Source organism: Emydura macquarii, unplaced genomic scaffold (assembly GCF_026122565.2).
Source record: "Emydura macquarii macquarii isolate MOO-44397 ecotype Brisbane River unplaced genomic scaffold, CSIRO-AGI_Emac_v2 contig_1477, whole genome shotgun sequence".
Lineage (NCBI taxonomy): Eukaryota > Metazoa > Chordata > Testudines > Chelidae > Emydura > Emydura macquarii.
In genome coordinates this window covers 21,994,652-22,018,287 of record NW_027131614.1, presented here as the reverse complement: position 1 = coordinate 22,018,287, position 23,636 = coordinate 21,994,652, and the positions used below count along the sequence as shown (strand labels likewise).

The window sequence follows — 23,636 nt, the reverse complement described above, 5'->3', positions numbered from 1 at the left end:
CTGTCATACTTTTTCCTTTAATTGAAATCTCCAGGTTGTCTATGGTTCACTCCAAGCTGCTTTTCCTTGGCTGACTTCAACCCCAGACTTCAGCCAAGGGCAACGTAATCAGTGATTGGCCTCTATTTCACAATCAGCATAGAACAGGGAGAAGTCATTGGCTGGCATGAAAAGCTCTCAGTGGCTTGAAGTCATCCACAGAGAAAACACCAGCAATAAAAGTAAATGACCATTTGGGGCTATAAAATTCCGACAGTCTGTCATCCCGCAGAAGACATTAGGATGTTGGGGACTTCATAAGCATAGTCGGGATTAGTATGAAAATACTTACTGTATGTTGAAGAATGCTGAAGTTATGATGGAGAAGACAGTGACTTGTTGACAATATAAAATCAGAGGAGACAGAGCAGAATAAAATTAAGAGTGCAAAAGTTTTTATTTACAGTGGATGGACAACACAGGGTGTAAAAAGAGATGTGCTCTCAAGTGGCACCAACTGCAGTCTATATCTACCCATTAGTCAAGGGCAACTCAGGTTAAAATTACCTGAATTTGACCCATAAAATAAGACTACTGTTACAGTAGCAGAGAAATTGAGAATCATTAAAAGTTTTTAATTAAACAGAGTTTAAAGGGAAAAGACAAAAACAAATCAGGTATGATTATGGTGTTGGGAAAGAAGTCTTAAAGTTGACTGACTAGAAATATAGTAGCCAAAAAATCACCTAGGAAAAAAGAAACGTGTAATGTGTTTATCAGTTTATTGAACATATTAATTAATAAGAAGGAAGTTAAGAAGTTACATATCTAAAATATTTATAAAATAAAAATACAAATGGAGATAATGTATCAAATAAAACAAAATGAAATAGGAAGAAAAAACAAATAAACTCTATACACTGTAAATAAACCCAACACATAAAGAGAGGGAACACTAAAGTAGCAAAGAATAAGCATGGAAAGTTAGTGAAAAATGAGCCTGAATTCATTTATTTAGAAGACTTAGTCAATTTATTCATTTAAAATATTATAATTTGCAAATGCAGTCAAATAGCTGTTTAAATATAGTATCAGATGCAGATCCTGATTTCTGCTAAAATTCATTAAGTGATTTGTTGCTATTCACTAGATAGTTAAGGCAAACAATTGTCAACCTATGAGTTGTTTGCAAAATATTCAGTTCATTATTTGTTGTTTGTGATCTGTACTTGGTCATCAAAATCATCTGATATTATTTCTGTTCCCTGATTGAATGACAAACTGTTAACATGGGAAAACAATGAATAATAAATAATGAAAAGCTCCTATACATACTACGAATTGCTCAGATACATTCATGAATATCCTTGTTTGCATTTTAGGTATTTGTATGAACATCAGCCATTTTTTGAATTTATATGTGAACAAAATCCATTTGATATAAATATTTTAAAATGGAAAATTTGGGGCACAATATTTGAATAGAATAGTTAATTCAGACAAATATTCTTTTTTTTGGTGGCAGTAGTGATAGTAGTTTTTTGCAATATTAAAAAAAAAAGTATTAGGTGACATCCCAGAGCTGGGATATATTTTTCTAGAATACGTAAGGAGTGAGAGGGGACTATGAAATGGGTAAAAAGGTCCAGCAATGCACCAAAACAAAACAAAAATCAGTTAGAATTATGAAAAGTTTCTAAAGCTGTGAGCCCAGTCTTTTGATGGCTAATTAAGGGAGACTGGAAAATGGAGAAAGAAATAAGGGAGGATCTTAGAACTATAAACTGGATTGCAATTATGTTTTATATTTATAACTTGTTTTAATAGTGGTGAGAACGGCTGACATATAGGATGTAATAATGGTAGGTGAATTTCAGCATTAATATTTTATTAGTGCTATGAACAGCATACATTTACATTTGCCTCCTTCTAAACTGCACTGAATACTGATCATATTGTGCTTATTGTACATTGATATCAAATGTCAGTGAAAACAGAAACATTTTTTTAATGTAAAATTTAGTGAGAAAGTCCTCATTGATTATGAGAAAAAAAATCTGGTTTAGCAACTTACCCCAAATTCTTTAAGAGCATCACAAAATTGGCAGAAAGGGATCAAACAGTGGACAAAGATTATATGGGTTACAGGAAAGTATGAGAAACTATTGTATCAGAAAACATGGGATAGCAAGAAAAGGACAGTCATTTTAATGGCTCTCTGACCATGCCAATTTCTATTAGGCTCCCGATAGGGGAGACAGGATGAATAAAAAAATATTTCCCTGAGTAGAGAATGAATAGTATACAAGCACTACTTGTCCTCAAAGGCAATCAGAAATTTAAGATATAGGGTATGGTGTCTCTTAGCATACACTTAATGCAAGATTGATTATCAATAACACCAACATTATCCATAATTTTCTTTCAGACCAAATGCATCAATTAACTACATCACTGAGAGCTGGTTGGATGACAATAGGGCTCTACTCTGGCAGAGCTTGACCCAGCCAGTTACGCAGAACATCATGATCATAGAGAAACTTGAGGAGAAGAACTGGGCATGTTTTCCACATCCAACTCTCTACTGCAAGAAAGACCTCTTGTCATGGATAGACTCATCTGAGAGCATGCTCCCACCATATGCAATTCCTGAGACAAAGTCAATGTTGATATTCTTGCAGCGTAAATACCAGTGTGCAGCCAAACTGGCTTCCTCTCAGAATTTACTGAGGTGCTATCAAGCCAGGTACCAGATTCACTTCATCTTGGGAAATATATTAAAGATTATTAGGTGCTCAGATACTACACTATACGTATGCTAGACAGACAGATTTCAGTGTCCACGTGGTTCTTGCCCAAACATGATAAACATGGGCTTTTCACAGGTAGTCGCCACATCTACACGTCTTTACCTCCAACATACAAGGGGATACACACTTGACCTCCTTTTCCATTTGGGAATTGTAACTGGGAGCACAAGAAACATGTCTCTGTATTACAGTTATATCGCCACCTTCTTCAAGCAAAGATAGGAGCTTTCCCACCTGTCTGAAGGCAGAATAATTTTGCCAGTCTGCTTTTGGAAACTGTCAAATTCCCTAGGTTTCTAGAACTCCCAGCTAGAAACTAGTGATCAGTCAAACCATCAATAGGCCAGTAGGACACTGTAACCACATTCTGTTCACAGCTGTTTAGGTGATGGCTCCTACATATCTCCTCCCCAACATTATTATGCTATATGTCCTGTGGCATATAAAACAGGAAGGATTCAGTTTGGAACCGCACAGATGAAGAAATAAATTTGAATTGGACTGGTGAATTAGTATAATTGAATGCTGCTGAAGAAGACTGTTAACTTCCTTTTAGCATCTCTCTCTCTTTCTGCAAAGTCTAAGCCAACAGAAGTGGCCTGGATAGTAGGGTGTCTAATGAATCCAGAGTGTCTTCACACAGTTTCAGACTTAAATACCTGTAACTGTAAATGCTACTTTGCAGAAAAGCTCAAATGACTCCAATACTATCTCACTCTGTGGGAGAAGAACTGGAGTCACATGGGGAAACCATAACAGTTTATCTGACTGAGTTTAGGCCAGTCACACAAGCAGTGGTGCTGAGGAAAGCCTGTGTCAGCGCATGCAAAAGGCACCCTTACCTCTCATGACTAATCAAAACAAATAAGGAAGTGATGAAGTCTGCTTAAAATAGGTGACCTACCAGGAATTCAGAGCATGCAACAGCCCAGCATGCAAGCAAGAAACCATAACTTGGTGCAAACAGCCTCACCAACTACTGCTCCATCTCGAATCTGTTTTTCTTGAGTAATATCACCAAGAATATGGTGGCTAACCAGCTGAAGCAACATCTCAATACTTATTGTGTCACCTCACCTTTGTATCACCTTTGTCTGTGCCAGAATATCAGTCTTTGCATAATTTTTCCGCTTTTCTTACAACCCTCTCCATGCTGCTCCCTATGAATGGAAAAACCCTTCTGAGCTGGTCTGCAAGGCTACTGCCCTCTTCTCATGCAGATCCTTCCTAGAGACTTGCTTTTGTCATGAAGCCTATAAAAAGTGGGCCAATACCAATTTCAGTTATCTATTTTTACATATAACTCCTTTTTACATAACTCATTTTTACATGACATCTCCTTTGTCATGCACTAAAATTTTCTGAGTAGCTATGTCATCTACCACTATAAAGCTCTGCCTTCCTTTCTTCCCAGTTTCTAGCCTATTCTTTTGTTATCACCTTTATTCCATCAATGTCTGAAATTTGACTGTAAAGTTAATGGGGGCAGAGATCACGTCTTCTTATCTATACTGTGAAGCACCCAACCTGCTAGTGGGCACTGTAAAATAATAACGACTTCTATAATTGTTTAGACCCCTTCCAATATGGTTTCAGACTTCATTTTGGCATGGATACAACTTTAATTATGCTGATAAACTATGTCTTGAGGGCTCTGGGCAAGGGTCAAATTTTCATGCTAGTGTTACAAGACATACTGGGCTTCTTCAGCATTGCTAATTATGATGTTGGCCTGCTGGCTTTGCTCCTTCCTATCAGAGAGATAGCAGAGGTTGTGATGGGCAGTTGTCCCTTCTCACCAAGAGAACATCTTTGTGGCGTTCCATGAAGCTCTGTCCTATCATTTCTCTCTTGCCCCTAATAGGTCAATCATTTCCAGCTCTAGCTGTATCTCACTCAAAGTGGACAGGTTAGCCTTTCTGCTCTTCTAAAGTGTGAAGGAAACTGGGTTCTGAATAAAAAAGAAACTTGCTCAAGAAGTGATGCTGGTGAGAAGACAAAAGTATTTGTAGAAGGAACAGAAACTGTGACCTCATCCACCAATGAGGAGATCTGCTTTCCATTTGGCAAGATGGTCTGAAACCTTAAGATCCTAGTGGACTCTTCACTACTCACAGATATTTAGATAGCAGCAGCAGCCCAAAATGTTTGCTTTCACCTTCAGCTAGCCAGGAGACTAAACCCGTTCCATTTAGGTATCGACCTAGCCAAATTGATTCATGATTTTATTAATTCAAATATGTATCATTCCAATTTGCTTTCCCTTGGTATGACCCAGATGTCAATCCCTAAAATACAGATGGTTCAGCACACCAACTATCCCATCTATTAAGTGGAGCAAACTAATGAGAATATATCACATGAATACTCCCAACTCTACTTTGGCTTTCAGCCCAATCCTGAATACAGTTCATGGTCCTGGTCCTTTCAATTTCTAAATTGTCTAGGACCAAATTATCTTAAAGTCAGCCTCTTCTTTCTTTCCATATCACCACAACAGCTAGCTTCAACAAGAGTTTTTGGCTGTGCCATTCCCTACTATTGAATATCAGTCTGAACCCATGTTTTGCCACTTTTAGGTTGTGATGCAGGACTTCTCTCTTTCAGCAGGCATTCACCAAACAGCAGAATGATCCAGTAATGTGATCCTGAAGTAACCTCTAGATGAAGTTACTCAGATTTTGCAGGAGGGGAAAATAATTGCTTTCTGCTTCTCAAGGATTGTTGGTGCCTTTTTGGAAATTATGCTTAGATGCTACAGTATCTAACATCTGCAGTATCTGAATAATGATGTGAGCCTTAGAAATGTGAAATAGTAATACAATAATAATAAAGACGATGCATGAAGAAATCAATTCAAAACAGTTAGATAGTTTTAGAATTTTGGGTTCCTTAGTAGCTTGTGGAGTTCATTGTAAAGAAGTTCAAGGTGAGGATATTGGGGATAAAGAGCACTAAGGATCTCATGCTCCTCTCATTCACCCCAATATAAATCAGGTGTAACTTTACTGGAGTCAATGGAATTACATCACTGTAAAACCAGTATAATGAAAGGAGAATCAGGCTCTTGAGGGAATGTCTACACTGCAGCTGGGAGGTGTGATTCCAAGAATGTATAGAGACTTGTGCTAGCTCAGCTTGAACTAGCGCACTAAAAATAGTACAGGCAGCAATTTGGGCTTTCTGCCCAAGCTTAGACCCAAGAGGGCTGATCAGACTTGGACTCAAATGGCTAGCCCAAGCTGCCACCAATGTTGTGATGTCCACACTGCTATTTTTTGCACACTAGCTTGAGCTGAGCAAGCGTAAATCTGTCTACCCATGCTGGGACTCACACCCCCTAGCAGCAGTGTAGACATTTTCAAAACTATTGTCTACACTGCCCTGCAGTTTGGACTATGGGGATGTGAATAGCAGTACATGCCAAAGTGTTACACAGTAACTCTCCCCCATAGCCACTGCAGGCACAAACTAAAAGGTTCCTAAATTGCGTAAATGTAGTCCTGTTTGAAGAAGACTACAGTAATGTGAACTAGGAACTTTTTAGTTCATGCCTGCAATGTCCACACAAGGGCATTACAACATAGGACTTTAGTGTGCACCACTATTCACAACCCCGTAGTCCAAACTGTGTGTAGGCAGTGTATTCATAGCCTAAAAGACCAGCTGAATGAAAGACTATAACTCAGAATCCATAACAGGAAACAGACCAGAGAGTGATAAAGGATAATAGAAAAAAAACTCTCACAAATCTTCTGCACCGTTTGGCAACAGTGAAAAGGTCAAGTTGGCCTTGGGGTACCTTACAGAATATATATTGGCAGAAGTTATTCTGGCACTGTATAAAGCTTTACAGTAACTACCTTTAAATAGCATGTGTGATTCACATCAGTCTGTCATAGGAAGGATGATGTAAATTAAAGGAACCAGTTGAGAGGGCTCAAAGTAATTCTGAGTTTGGGAATTAGGAGGTATGTAAAAAGACGCAAACGATTTGGTTTACAAAGCCTGAGGAAGAAAAAGAGGCAAAAGGATCAGATAAAGTGCTATAAGATTCTGAAAAGAAAGAAATGAGCTGATGCTGTAAACTGTTTGATATAGTAATTGGTTCAAAACCATCATGAAAATAAAGGGGAAGAGGGTGTCAGTGTGTAAAATAGTCAGGCAGAATTTCTTTGTATACAAATATGGTTCCTGGGTCAACTGATGAAACTTGGGGAAAGGGAAAATGTTCTGTCCACTACGTGGGTGAAATCATGGCCCAACTGAAGTCAATGGAGGTTTTGCCATTGACGTCAATAGCATTAGAACTTCACCCTATATTTCTATTCTACTTAAGGGATCTTAGAATTCTATCATGAAGTAATATCCTTATAAGGTTAGCATCCTTCTTTCCTTTATGGAGTGTTTAATCTTTGGACCTATGAAGCCTGTCTCTTCCATACCAAACCTAACCACTGAAACAGATCAGGCAGTCAGAGAAGGCCCCAAAGCTTTAGAGTACAGCCTCTTTCAAGGCTGACTGATGATGAAATTTCTGAGCACACCCAATGATTCCCCTTACACCATTTCTCAGAGCTCAGTTTTGCCACTCACTTTGGTTAAGGAATCCTGAACTGCCCTGGAGTTCCCATGAAATAGATTTTGAAGTAATATCACATTTTTTGGGTCTAACTTGTCCATATAATGTCATTGATTTTAACCCTTCATTTAGCTTCTTTGTTCCTTTACTATTGTAAAACATAACTTGTAAAATTAGAATAGACCAACAAAGGATGTAGAACCAATCAATGTTATGAAATTAAATAGTAATACAATTTGAGCGTGTAAGCTTATGTAGTGCCTTTCATAAAGAAGTATCCCAAGGCATTTTAAAATAAAAACTCAATAAGAAGTGCAAAAGTGCTTTGTCAGATAGGATAAGCCAGGAGAAAGGGTAAATTAATTAAGCTTGGATTTAAACCAGTCAGTCAACACACCATTTTGAACCAAAACAGGTTCCAAATACCTTTTTTAAAAATCCAGTAAATTAAATAATATTTTCAATCTTTATTTCCTGGGGGGGGTTTGCAATAGTACTTTTGCAGTAATATGTGTAAAGAATAACAAGACTAAAATGTATGTACTGCATTTTCGAAAAGCTATTACGTCTCTCTCCCTATATAATTTTTTTGCATACACAAATTTTTGTGTTTAAGTGTTTTTGTAACCTGATTTGTACATACAAATAGCAATCTAACTAGACACCAACTATCTCATTTGTATGTGCTAATGTTGGGTTTTGTTGTCCCAAAATTGCAAGTATAAAGAAGTTGGATTAAACCTTTGTTGAATATTTATTCCTATATTTCAAACAGATGTATGTTTCTTTATGCATTCCACAGCTCTGACAGAAAGAGTAATATGTGACATGCAAGTTGCTAAAGTAGCATGTGTTTCAGAGAGAACACCGAAATTGCTTGGGAAAACCTCGTAAACTGGTAATACATAAATTACAGCTTCCCTGGTGTTGAAGAAACTTATACATCCTCTATTTTTCAAACATTTTTCTCTTATGAACACATGGACCATCCTCATTTTTGGATGCCTGCCTCTTCAGATTAATGCATCCTTCTGGTGCATAAATTAGGGATGCACAGAGGAAAAAGGAGACACACTAAACATGAAGCAATACAGAAAAATGAGGTAGAGCTGAGTGAATAATTCACAATAAGTAATTTATCTGATAAATTAGCCTTTCTTTCTTTTCACAGAATATCTGAAAGCAGTTTAGGAGTTCCTGATATTTACTCATCATTCAAGTTTATTCTACAAACTTTTTTTTTTATTCTATGGATCAATTGCAAACAATTTGCTGTAAGTATTCCCTATTTAGTATTCGAAAGTTGAGCTATATTGCTTTGTTGTTATTGGCCAGATAAGTCATGTGGTACTGTTTCTAGTCTTTGATTGGATGAGCACACAAGCAGTTACTTTTTCCATGTGTCAATAAAACTCACTAGCTCTCATGCCTATTGAAGAGGTTTGAACTTGTCCATATTGAATTCATTAAAAAACTTGAGTGAATACTGAAGAAGAGATTTTGCAGTATTTACCAACCTATACTTCTGTGCTCCTTTTTGTCATAATTGCTGGCCAAGTCCTAACAAACTAATGTAATCTCCTGACAATATTTTTCATGGTGGAATCTTCACATACACATCAATGTGCTACTTGCTTGTATCTGCAGTTTTAGAGTTCTACTCCTAATGTTGAACCTGAATTGATTGCTCTTTCTTCTGGGGAAGTTACTCATCAAGAATTTGCAGTTATTCCATAGCTCGTTCTGAGAGAGATTTTTGAACAGCTAATGAAAACTCCACTACACATTTCTTAAAATATGTATGAATTTCAGTAAATGAGTATTAAACAGTATATTTCATTATGCTCAGGTATTATGGTTAAATGTATAATTCATATATTAATCATTTAAGAAATTATTGAGGATCTGAAACATCACTGTAAAATTTATGTTTTTGACCAGATTGTTATCGTTTATGGAAATATGAAAAAGATCAGCCTTATTTTGTACTACTTCAATAAAATACAAAACCTCAGCAGGTAATTGATGACAAATGAACAGACTGTGCATTTTCAGCTGACAACAATTTACAGAGTCTGGCTATTTTGTGAAAGTTATTAACTAACTCTATAAAGGTAATAATATTTCACAGAAAGCTCAATATAAGGATCCTGAGGATTAACTAGGCATTTAGTAGGTTCTGGGTGGTAAAGTCATGCCCAATTTGTAAAAATTGCTAATTGTGATGGGAAAGGGTTTATTGATAATCCTTCATTTATACTTTTGGTTCACTTAAAAAGGGAGTCCTCATGAAGTACTTTTTGTAAGGCAATTAATATATCACTACATGAATGCATCATTTACTGGGTTCCTTATTTTATCTAAATGTACTTAATGTGGGGACTGATCAATCAATATAATCAGATAATGAAGCTAGAAAATGTAAACGATGTGAATTCTTACCTGAGCTCCTGAGCTAGAGAGTCCACTTGCACTGTTAATAAAAGCAAAGGGAATGAATGAATTAGTTTACATTTCCAGTCCTGTGCTTTCTTGCACCTGTCCCTCTGTGATGACAGAGGAGCGGCTATAAAAACACAGGTGATTCTTTATTTTATGCTAACCGCAGGATCGTAGCTATTACTGGCAAATGTTGACCAAATGTGTAATTCCCAGGGTTATTTTAGATAAACCCTGCACAAGATGAAGATGATAATCTTCAGCAGAGCAAAGCAGCTAAGGCACTTTTTATTATTGGGAGAGTGATGAGAAATCTTTGCTTTTCTGAGTGTTAATTTGATTTGGGAATGAAGAAAGCTGGTGTTTACAAATACCTGCCCACACAAGGGTACGCAGCATATTGACAGAGCCAACAGGTGGTTCTAAAGATTACTCATGTTGCACAGGCAATATCAATTGTTCCACTTCTGGGAAAATATGCTTGCTCTATTAAACCTGTGTGTGTGTGTGTTAACACTGAATAGACTATGTTAAATGTGACCCAGTCAATCAGATTATATTTTCCAGCAGTCTTTGACAGATAGAAAAGCCACATGAGAATCTTGAGATGTGCTGCAATAACTTTATTACTTTGTGGCAATAATTCTGTTTAGGGCCTGATCCTAGTCCCACTGTGAGAACTTTATGAGAACTTTGCCATTAATTTCAATGGGAGCAGTATATGGTTCTGATTTAAAAGTTTTACATCAAGAATCACTATGTCTTTTTTAAGGGAGATTTTTCTAGCCGTACTTCTCATTGGCTTTGGGCAAGGGATGGCATTGTTTTTAAAACATCTTTGTCAATGCACCTCAGTACTGATCTGCCATTGCAGTCCTGGGCTGAGATCCTGATCCCATTAAAATCAGTGGCAAGCATCCCATTGATTTCAGTTTCACCATGTCTTTTCATGAGCAGAGACCACCAGTTTGCCATGGTTTGGCCACTACAGAATTAAAAGAAACCACTAATCTCACTTTCACTTTTGACCTCAGCCACAACTTGAACGTGGAGGTATAAAGTCAATGCATTTATCCCCTGTGCCAGGTAGACTCATTGTAACCCAGGATACTGAGCCTTGACGATGAATCAAAGTACTTATTGGCCTTTTTGTCACAAGTGCTGAGCACATACAACTCCCTCTGAAATCTTGGAGAGGTGCATGTGCTCAGCACCTCTGTAAATCAGGTCATAAGATTTATAAGCACAATTTGCTTAGAAGGAAGGCAAAATTATATATTTATTTGTGCATGTGTTCATTTTCCATTCATTATCAAGGGTCACAAAAAGCATTAGGAATTAAAATGAGTAGTTGTATTGCTAGTCAATCATGTTTTTCTGGTGTTTGGATCATAAAGGGCCTGTTTACATTGCAATATTGCATTCCCATCTGCTCTTTACCAAAAGAAAGGGGATAGCATTAAGTATAATTTTTTTATCATAACTTTGCAGAATTAAAAATAAAAATCTACATTAAAAAATCCCAGTACATTCAGAGAGAAAAACAAACACTATGTTTTGATTAAAACTAAGTTTACTTGTGTGCCACTCATACGGGTCATTTACAGTCAATTGATGGCAATGAACAAACTGTTCTTTTATCTGGTAGATGAAGTTTAGCATGTAATTCTGAAGACATCATTCAACTTCAGGCAACTCTCCTTCCTTTACAAAACCCTAGTTTGCATGCTGAAAGGAACTCCTTTCCAAAGTAAACTATATCCTTTATGCACTTTCATAAATATCTGTAGGAAAATATCATGAATTAGAAAAATATTTCCTCTTTTCTTTAAGCCATAGCTAATAACATTTTGCCTCTGAATGCCAGGCAGCCTGTATCCTTGCCCCAAGGAAGCCATATACACTCTGACTACACATTAGGGGCTGTACACAGGAACTATCATATTTCATGGTGTGATGGGTACAGGGTCATCGAACGTGCTTGCTAACTCACCCTTGGTTCCTTTCGAGCGTGTGCGCAGCTTTTTATCTTCACCATCTGCATCCATCTGTAACATTAACACAACATCTTTAGTTACCTTTTGCCACTGAGAAAGAAAATCTTCAAAATGCCCAAACAGTAATGGAAAGGAGAACAATCGTGCTTTATTAATCTTGTCACAAAGATAAAAACCTATCTCTGAATATCTGATAAATATTCTGTAGGAGATAATGGTGAAATTTGTTTAATAAAGCAACTGATAAGAGTTACTCTTTCAGATTTGATGCCAACATCCACAGGTGTTTATCACAGATGTAAGATTAGACACTGTGAAATACTATGATTGCTGCTTTCAGGGTGCTACGACAGAATCTTAAGTTTAAATCTTTACTGGAGGAAAGGACCTAGAGAGTATCTGCACCTGCAAATGCCTAGTGCTACTGTTGTAAGTTAAAATTGTAAGTTCAAACTTTTAGCCTAGAGGTGAGAAAACTATTACTTGAGCGATCAAAGGCAATATATATACTACAAACTGTTAAAATGAAACAAGCACCAAAATATCTTTAAGACACCTCTCTAAAGTGGTGTCTCCATTATTATGTGGTATTATATATTTTTCACTCAACATGCAGTAATAACAACATCTTAATAAGATTTTTGCCCAAAAGAATCTCAGATTTCACACACACACACGCACATACACACACACACACACACACACACACGAAATTCTTTGCCAATTAAATCAGCTACATCTTGGGTATCAAATAGGCCAAAGAGGCAGTGCACAGATTTGGATGAGGGGTAACATAAAGTTTGGGATTCACATTCGATATTGAATCAGGACTAGGGCTAACGTTTGATTTCACAGCATTTAAATACTGTGAGCTGCTGTCCTTACATTTCTGACTGAAATAACAGAAACCTTGCAAGATCAGCTGTTCTTATGACATTTTTGGCTACATACAAACCAGAATCAGAAATATACACCTTTTGGTCTTGAATCTGACCCAAGCCAAAATTGAAGGGGAAGATTTTCAATTCAGGGATTTTATTACAACCCCCTGAAATTCTAAAGAGATTATGATTTGATGTTTTGGTGTAGAGAGTCACAGTGACATCCAACAGATTGCAAAGCAATGTAATTTTTCACCAAGGATAATGAGGAAAATCTTTATTCTTTCCAAAATTACCATCAAACATTTAAGGTCTGATCTTTCAAGAGGAGGTTTGGTGTAGAAGACTATGCAAAAGACTAGGAATGCCTAAGTTTTTATTCTATCTCCGTTAGTGATTTATTGTTTGTTCTTTTGTGCAAGTCACAGATTCCTTGTTTGACTCAGTTTCCCCATCTCTAAAATGGGGATGACAAAACTCACTGTGGAAGAATTCACTGTTCTGCTGATTAATCTCTTAGGCTCAAGTGCAGATCCCAGAACCTGGTTCTGGTATCGGAACCAGGAAGTAGGGAGATGTGTAGGAAGAATTATTTTCCTTTAGGCCATGACATAGCAGCAGCGCTACTCTGTGGAGAGCACGTCAGCCCAATAGCTGAAGTAGTCTGTGCGTGGGCATTTGTGCACCACTACCTACAAAAAGTGGCAAGATAAAAATCCATGTAACAGTAGATTCCCTGGTTCTTACTTCTTTACTGTCTCACTGTGCACTGTTTGTGCAGGGGACTTCATGTGGGAGGCAAAGTAGGGGATGCTCAAAACAGCACTGATTTTGCTGCATATGGACCCGCGGAGGAGTGCAAGAATGGGTTTATTATTTTCACATGCTCTGAAGACGTAAAGATGCTTTAATGTTAGGTTCATGCAAAGGAGACAAATAATGCATTTTCAAGGTCTTCTCTGGGAAACCCCACATGGAGTAGAACTGAATTTATGTAACTTAGAAGCAGAAAGGGATGAGTCAACCCTTTTAAAGGTGAAACAACACTTTCCTAATTCAGCCCTTTTCTAATGGATTCCTACAGATGACATCTGCCATATGACCTAAATATTTCTTTACAAGAGAGAACACAGTCAAGTACTTGAGCAGATATTTGAAAATATTATATAAATACTTGAACAGTTCTGTTGCTTCTACTAGTGCTCGGGAAATCTGAAACTAAAATATATATTGATCAATATGCAGCAGTAAAGCCAAAATGTTACATTTTATCTGATTATATTTACAGACAATCACTATTAGCAGTAGGGATTAAAATGTTTAGTTTTTTTATTTAGCAGAGGCTGAAGGCTCTCAGTAGTTGTTACCATCCTTAAAACCTGAGAACGAGTTGGTTGCAATGTGACTGCAATGGTAATGGGAAACATGGCTCTGTTCACTGATGCTGAGTTCTGATTGAAGGCACTGACCTGCCATAGACTTATAATAGGGGAGCAGGTGTGGCAATGATGGACTTTAATTTCCTTTAATAAACCTTTTATGTGCCACACTTTTACTGCCATTCTACGCTCTCCAAGGTCCTGCACATAATAGGTTCATTACTTTTGATTACTATAGTCTATTGAGACAAACAACTCCAGAACACACTATATATTATGTTCAGTTAAACCAATATAGACTATTTATTCATTGTGCATTATTTCACCTGCAACTCTACAGACAAAATTAACAACAGCTCCTGTAAGCTAAAACTATTAAAACCACTGGTACTCCTTTGTCATCATTTCATAATAAATACCACACCAATCACTGTGCTGCTCTTTTAATTATGAAACAAAAAGTGTCCACTGCTTCTACTGAACAGCAGTTACTTGGTTCTAAATAGCATGTTTCATGGTGATGAATATTTAAAACCCACACAAGTGAAAACCAACAATAAAATCACTAGAGGTGATTTTTTCTATTGATTTTATTTCTTTAAAATCATTTGAATTTATGACAGATGTTTAAACAACTTAAGATTAAAATGGTTAGGCCCGCTTAGGATGGTGTATGTTGCATTCAGAAATCATCATCTTGTGAGTGCCTCTGTTGAATATAAAGTGGCTCAACTCACACAAAGTCCCATGTGTTAAAGTAAAAATTACACCAAAAATGACTATAAAGCTGTGAAAATAATATTTTGCAGCTACCTTCCTTCTCTAGCTGAAAATTTCAAGGAGATATCCCAGTGAAGACATTTATTGTTTTTTTAGTTTCTTTTTCAGAGATAGGCAAAGGCAAATACAAAAAGTTCCTTGTTTCTTACTTTTATTTTCTGTTTTTAAGTGGAAGAACACAGTTAACAGATACTCAACCGTTCCAGCCTTTTAATCAGCTATGGCAAAAAATGTGAAATGATGTTCTTAATGAGAACGTCTGCCCAATAGCTCTAAAGCCAACTTTTTACTCTGCAAGCAGTTTTGAGACGTATCATGCTATTGCTACATACACTAAAGGCCTGTTTTTTTTACAATGCTGAAACCAATGGGAATTGAGAGCAGTCAGCCTAGCTCAGAAGACATGCTGGCCACTGGAGCCAAATGGCCATAAAAGCCAAAGATAAACAACATTATATAAAAGGCTTTTACATTTTAAGTCCAAGGTTCTTGTTTTGACCTTAACTAAATTGTTTTCCTCAAAATTTGTTACAGATTACTAATTTCACAAATGCTTTTTGTACTGAATTTGCAAATACAAAAAATATTTTTTTTCTAGCATCTTATTGGTTGGGACATACAGTTATTAGGGGCCAGTAAACATGCTTCCAGAAAACTGACTGGGGCTACTGGCCAGTACATCTGAGTGCCAAAGAGAATTAATTTATACAAATGAACGTTTGCACAGAGTCTAGAATCTCTGACTTTATTAATGCAGTTGCAGATTGTTTCAGTGTTCCGGGTTATAGTGGTCAAATCCTATTCACCTTACTTATACAAATCTCAGAGAAGTCAGATTACTTGTGAGTCAATCATGTATGAGGGAGGCAACTAGCATTTGGCTCTGGTGTTTTTGAGAGGGTTATGAGTTGGTCCAAGGAAATAGCTCTGGGCTGAAATATGGTATATTGAATACAAAGGCCTCATCTTGGAAGCAGTTGGTTTGTTTTTTACCATTGTTAATGTAATACTTTTAAAGACTGAACTGAACTGAACTGTGACCCATGAAAGTAGTTCCTCCCATACATTAGTTGGGAAATGAGAGCAGCGTGGGGAAGCTTGTACTGCTGATGTAGGTAAAGGATGAAATTCACCTCCTGTGGAGAGTTAGTACAAGGTTTATGCACCACTTAAGTCCTATTTTAATCTCTGGAAAGGGACGAATTTCACTGAGAGAACTTGAGGCTCCAGGAGTGGAAGTATGCAACCTTTCACCAAACTATACTCAATAAAATAGGAAAGGAAAGGAAGGAGACGATCATCAATTTTAGCTACAGTCCAGATAATAGAAGATTCCCAGGGGTCTTGTAACTAAAAATACCTCTGACTTTGAAAATCACATTTGGCAAACAACTTGTTTACAACAAGTTTTCATTGATTTTGATATGTTTGAAGAAATAGCAGCCCTACAATTCTGTTTGAGTATAACTATTTGCATACAGATTTTTAGTATATATTTCAATATACATTCCAATTCTCATCTAAATACATATGCAAACAGAACTAAAAGATTTATTATGACTTATTCAAGATGTTTTATAAAAATGCTTTCATACAAAAGACCACTGGGGTCCATCGGAGCAATCATTTTCCTATTTAAAAGTCCCTCTGACCACTTGTAAGAGAGTCTCTCTCTCGATTTTTTGATTTACAATAATAACAAGAGGTTATTCCATTCATGATATTTTAAAATGGGAATATTATTTTTAAGCTATCATGCAGTGTTATCTCTCATGAACTTCTGAGCAGGCAGGCTGAGAGTATTCTTATGAAAAGTCAAACACTACGAATTCAAACACTGCAAAACACTGTGATCAGTACCATATGTGTGCAGTGTACCCCACGGTGATGTAACAAGTGTGAAAATTACTCATCCTTCCACAATAAATAATAAACGGTGACAACTCTGTTTTGTCAGTGCTCCTTACACTGAGGTTGTGTGTTTCTTTCTTTTTCTTTTTAATAGAAATTACCTTTTAAGGGTAAAAACATAGAGGAAATTAGTGTGGCAATTTAAATAGCACCCCCAAAAGCCACCAAACCAAATGACGAGAAAATCTCCAGGGAAAACTCAGGTCGGTTGAAGACTGAGCACCAGACTTTGACTATCTTTTGGGATTTTTTAAGGCTTGTGTCAGTCTTTTTGTCATTTCAATATAATTTCTGATGTTTTCCCCCTTACTATAATAAATGTTAGAGAAGCTTCCTACAGGTATACCAATCTCTCAGCAGAAATCCTACAGATTTTGATTATCTGCAATGTAAAAGAAGCATTTCATACTTGAGAGTATTGCTGTAGTAAGATACAATCACATAATTTCCCAGGATGTCCCTATACTGAGGCCTAATCTCAGGTTGATAAACCTAACAGAAGAGGACTTTTTTTAATCAGTAGGGAGAACCCCCCCCCACACACACACACATCAAGAAGTGAGTGTTTTTCAAGACCATTTCTGAAGGTGTGTGATTACTCCTTTCTGACATCATGTCCTTGATTTTGACACTGTTTGTGTTCCTTATCCTTATAATCCTATCCTCGATTCCTCTATGAGAAAGCTGATTGGCATGGAAGTGATTGTTTTAAATGCGCTCCTTCCACAATAATTAAAATAAATAAGTGCAAACAGTAAACCTAAAACTGAAAGCACATTCAGCTGGAGACAACATTATACGAAATCTATCCAGGAAACGGAGTCTTATGCAAAGAGCCACGTTATGTATGTTTTTGAAAAGTAAGGTTTTTTCATATGGGACTTAATACTTAAAAATGAACTGCAACAAAGTAAACCTTAGACCAAAGACAAGCTTGGATAGGATTTATTTTGATTCTCACTTTTGATTTCTGAGTTGTCACTGCTGTTGCGTACTTCATCCATGCAACTTTGTGCACAACTGGCAGCGCTGAATATAAACCAAAGCCATATGTTTATGTCCTTTTGCCAAACGACTACAGCAAATAGTTCCATTATTCCCTTAGGTAACCAATGTGTGCCAAGGATTTCTATTAGTCTGCTTCACCAAGGCATCAGAGGGCAGAGTCACAGCTTTATGAAATTAAGGGGTAACTGCCAGCTTTCTTTTTTTTAGCACAAATTTATAAAATTTATCCCGCATAAAGACTGCTTGATTCAAGCTGAAATGTGATGCTATTTTTTCCACATTTAGGAGTTTTTTAACCTAAGAAATGTTGAATTTTATATTTTGCTGCAATATCTTAGACTATATCTGGTAGACAATACACTAAGTGTTAAGAAATTGTTTTTCCTTAACAACATTGTAAAAAATTATGAATTATATTTAAGAGAAAACTATTAAGATACCTAACAAATGGAACAAAGCATGTGCCACCATTCTACTGAAAGGATTTAAAAAAAAAAATTAAAATCAATATGTATTATCAAATTAGATATTTTAACAACATAAGTCCTCTCTTCCAAGTTTAATAAAATTGGTATGTTTTAGAATATCTTTTCAATGATGAATGGTTTGTGTAGATCTGAAGATATTTCTGCATCTTCCCAACTCATAGTGACAGAGTTGGGTTCTGAAACTACAGAGCAGAACTTTTACTTATTTAAAATGTTCATACATTTGACTATGGCCAAACATTGTTATATTTGTCTCTTGCACACTGTTAAATTCTAAAACTAGCTAAAGCTCTTGGCAATAGACACATGTGCGGTGGAAATAGCAATGCTACAAATAGATCACGTATTTTCCTGGGCTTAATACAGAAACATACTTTGACAAATTCATTTTTATGAATGAATTCTCCCACCTTTGCCTGCTTCTGGGTGAAATTATGTGCAGATTCCAAATGACCAAATCCGTCACTCTGAACAAGATACCTTTTCTGATTTAACAAATAATCCTGAAATTCATTCTCTGAAAGAAAGAATGCAGATACACTACATAAAACACAGATGAAGTGGGACTGATTTACATTAAGTAGGGAAAATATCCTGATGCACACTTTCTTGCATAGTATTGTCAAGTTACATTGTAAACACACAAAAGGTTTAATGCTGCTGTTAAGGGGGGCAAAATAAAAGTCAACTTTTTAAAAAAACTATGTTTGGTTACAGTATTAATGCATTCATCTCAAATCTTAAGAATTTGACTTACATCAAGAAAAGTTTCACATTTTACTATACTTAAAAATACAGATCCAAGTACTTCCATCACAGAAGCATAATGTCTCTTCGGATATTTCTTATAACTCCTTGCATTAAGTAAAACAAAGCTTTGTTACTTGATGTGGAATAAAATGTATTCTACACTACTGCAAACTCAGTAGATGCAAGCTTTTTTTAGAAGTTTGCTGAGTATTAGTTAATTATTTAAAAGTGCTAATGTTTTAAAATATTTGTATCATGCCAGTGTTTCCTACATACATGAACTGAAGGAAAGGCAGGAAGTTTCCCTGATCCCAATTCTGCAGCCTTTCTGTAATCAAATGCCCACTGAAATCAGAAATGGGAGCTCTGAATGAAGACAAGCTGCAGGAGCAGGAATACATGGATGAACAGTACTGTAAGCCTTATATTCAGAAGTGCTGAAAAACCTACAGCTCCTGAAGACTTTACTGAGAGTTCTGAGTACTGATGCTTATGGAAATCAAGCCCTTTGTCTTCAGTTATTTGCATACAGTCCATCACTGCCACTTCTTCCCCGGTGACAGGAATGACGTCATTTCAGTTTAGAACCACTTGCTACTTCAGAGTTCCTTTTGAAATACTGTACAGTGTATTTAATCAATATATGCATGACTAGTACACACAGTATGGCCTGATGGCAAAATTTACCCTCCAACATTTGGAACTTCAAGCTCAAACTTCATCTATTCAGTTGACAAAGTTTGATGAAGCCTTGTCAATAAAATTTGAATATGTCATTTAAAAAAACTGGAAGGCTGTTTCAGGTTGACTGGGATTTATTTAACAACTAACTTACGTCTGATTCTAAGTAAGTAAAGTCTTGACTTAAAATCCTATCAATTCACTATAATTAAATTGAATAAAACTTTATAAAGTAGCAAAACAGAAAACAAAACAATATGGAGGGAGAGGGGGGAATGACAAACAGCTCAGCAGCTAAAAGGATTTTAAGCTATTATAACAAATAAATTGTTGGTGAAGACATTGTTTACTCTCATCAGCCTTTTTGCATAATTCTAGTTCAACAGTAGTTTAAAAAACCAAGAGTTTTAACGCTTCCCACCTGCCTTTTCCTGTTTGTTTGTAATACACTAACCTAAAACAAAAAGATCCCTGAAAATAGATATATGCTGGTGAACAAAGCTCTTTCTAAAGCCTGAAACTTAGCAGCTTTTTGTCTAAAACCCTATCATGTTATGTATTTATTAGCAATACATTTTCCATTTATTTTCTCAAAGATTGCCAATAAAGACCTAAATCACATAAGGGAGTAGCTGTAAACCCTCTGAGTTCCCTAATGTCAAACTCATTAGCATCCGAATAACCACACAGCAGCACATCATCTGCACAATTGCAATTTTTTTACTACTTTTAATAGCGTTTCTCAAAGGGCTCATTTTCAACTTTCTTCAGTGGTTAGTTGGTTCTCAGGGGAAAAGGAGCTTCCTGACGCTCACAGCTTCCACTCAACAACCAGGCCGTTTGCTGTCAGATGCATCAGCCCTCTGCCCTAACCCCATCTGCTGTCTCTCTCATCCTAAGGGACTGAGAGTTAAGACAGCACAGCTGAGATCCACTTGGAAAAGTGCACAAAGGGCACAAAAATATATAACTTTTCACATTTACTCTTACATAACACATTTTTAAAAAAATATCGGTTTGAAAAGAATGTGGGAAAAGTGCATACATCAGTGCAATTTTCTATTTGATTCCTATCTGCCTTGTGTTATAGATCATCAGCTATCTTTACAAAATAGAGATTATTAAAGTAGGATACAGTAACATTATAAAACACATAAACTTCTCTCATATGTTTTAATTACAAATATAATTTTATCAATAAATAGTTTTGGATGTGCTGGCCCTATATTTATTTCAGAGAATGAGGAAGTAGCTACCATGCAGCTGATTCATGGGTGAGCACACTCTTCTGGAGAAGATACGGTATTTCTTTAAAACGGTAATATATAGTAATTATTGTTGTCACATTATCAACAAGGTATGACAAATTACATTGTGTCATGGGATGTGACATAGCTAATGCAATGTGATGGGTGTGTCATCTATGTCACCAGTCCAAAGAACCACTTATATTTCCAGTACAATGCTGGGATCAGATATTGCCGCTAGCAAATTATTTCTTTTATACAAAGGATGGATTATGATTTACCCCAATTCCTAACTATTAGAAACTAATTTGGTGAACAAAATATTTATTTCACTATAAAAGTGTAATCAAGAGCCTTTTTTAATTTATTACTTGTACGAAAATTAACTATGGGCCAAATGCTGAGAGACAATGCAAAGGCTAAGTAAAAGAGTTCTGGGCTGCAGTGCAGTTTGAAGTATGATATTGTGAGCTCCAAACCATTAGGCAATCTCTGCAGCTGGCCAGCAGCCTCTGTTGTCCGTCTATGCCGGAAGAAAGACAGAAGGCCACAGATATGGATGTGGTTTAATTAGACTGCAACTTTATTCACTTATAATATCTAGGCGTACCTGGCATACATAATGGAAACGTCCTGTTAATCTGTCTATCCAGGTTCTTGCAGTGGGCATCTGTCACCCTAGTATCTAAGCAACTACGATTGAAGGGGTTTGGCCCAGTCGATCCAGGCTTTGCATGAACCCACTGAACCATGTCAGTGGAGAGCTGAAGTGATTTATCATGGAGATCTCCTCCATAATGTGCATGTGATTGGGGATCTACTACATGAGGTCTTCCATGCTGTCAATACCACTACCATCCATGCAGCTGACATAAGGTTTCTAACTGCATACGAGCCTTATTTACCCGAAAGGATATATGTCACAATAATAGGCAAATTGACACTGCAAATTCAACTTGAACAGTGAACTCTACACACAAAAAAGATTGAAAGAATATTTCCCTTTACTTATCATTGTCACTGCTCCAAGCTGAAGCAAGTCACACTGAATCTTTGCTACCAGTGTTTTTGTTTATAGCCACTTTCAATGCAAAGCACACAACATTGACTCCAAAGTCCAAACCTAATAAGATCCATGATTCATACCAGAATGCTGATGTAAATCACAACTTGGACTCTGATCCTGAAATCTGAACTCTCGGCTCCTGCAGTGTCTCACTGATCTCAACAGGACCTGGAAAGTGGGTAGGGATTCAGTCCCCTGAATCAGATCACAAGATCACGTCCTTCATTTCTAAAATTGTTGATTCCTGAGAACTTTAACATGAGGAATAAATATTCTGCAACTGTAGATGATCTGACTATAAAATGTGAGTTTGTTTTCTCCGTCAGTACCGGCAATCTGCAGTATATCTGGAAGGAAAATATTCCCTCTGAACATCAAGATTGGTTTGCTACTGATGCATTTGATTTTCTTTCATTTACTACAACCCTAGATGATCACTTGTAATGATTCAGAGAGGTAGCTGTATTAGTCTGTATACAACAAAAACAACGAGAATCCTGTAGCACCTTAAAGACTAACACTAACACTTAAAGACTAATGATGAAAGTATTAAATGAATTATGATTTAGAACAGTTTGTGAACTTTCAACCTAGAATAAAAATAATACAGAAGGAAACAAAGCCCACCACATTTATCAGTGTAATTTAAAAATAATTATTCATATATATAATAATTGACAATGGTTTCTCTTTTTTTTAAAAGTAGCATAACATACTCTAAGAAATTTAAAGATCTATGAATACCTCAGCTGTAAACTGGAGTAGGAAAGATGCAACAGAAAACCAAATTCTGTCCTATTTGATTTATTCTGATGTAGGCCTACAAAGACTTAAGCATGTGTGGAACTTTACACATGGCAGTAGTCTCATTATCTTCAATATCATGCACACATGTATGCCCTGTTTCAGCAAGATCCATAACCATGTATTTAATGAGCAGGCCTGTTGGTTTCAATGGGACTACTCACACATATCAGTGTTGGCAGGACTGGAACTTTAGATTGGAATGTCCTTGGGGCAGAGAACTTGTCTTTATCCCTGTTGTGTAAAATGCTCAGCGCACTTTTGCACTACATAAATAAAAATCCATTCTAATTAGATTGATATTTTACTTCCAAACATAAGGCTTAACTTTGATTTACATACTACTGCACTGTGATGAACACGAGGTCATTTTGCCTGTGCTGGAAAGCCTCACAACACTAGCATTTGTCCTTTCACCTGTAAAAATACAGCCTCAGCCCTCCTTCTCTCTCTCTTTTTAACACTGCAGTAATTCCAATGCCACGTGCAAGATCATATTTCGCCTAGCAGAAGGGTTTAACTTTCACCTGATTTAAGCAACAAAATATCCCTCAAAGATGCCTGAGGCCACACTTTAATTAAAATAACTGCATTTAGATTTTATTCATGACTGATAATTCCAACACCTTGTGCAAAAAAAAAAAAAAAAAAAAGGTTGCATGCTGTAAACATTATAAACATATTCAAATAAGCTTAACACAATCTGCCATGCTTATTTCTGCCTAGATCATGGACCAGTGAAATGGTTAATGCAAATGGATTTATAATTTGCTTTGGGGGGCCAGTTTCTTCTCCTTATTTATTAGCCCAGCTGATGGGGCAGATTTGATGAGG

The 23,636-nt window shown here is 36.5% G+C and overlaps 1 protein-coding gene across 1 annotated transcript in view; it reads right to left on the bottom strand.

Moving 5' to 3' along the window:
• The window catches only part of ST18 (ST18 C2H2C-type zinc finger transcription factor), a 187,653-nt gene that overhangs the window by 65,178 nt on the left and 98,839 nt on the right, over nucleotides 1-23,636 (bottom strand). The window contains exons 3-5 of the mRNA XM_067553783.1: nucleotides 18,665-18,771; nucleotides 11,804-11,858; nucleotides 9,814-9,844 (exon numbers count right to left, since the gene is read on the bottom strand). Of these exons, the coding sequence (XP_067409884.1) occupies nucleotides 9,814-9,844; nucleotides 11,804-11,858; nucleotides 18,665-18,771 (193 nt within the window). The remainder of the gene's footprint in view (nucleotides 1-9,813; nucleotides 9,845-11,803; nucleotides 11,859-18,664; nucleotides 18,772-23,636) is intronic.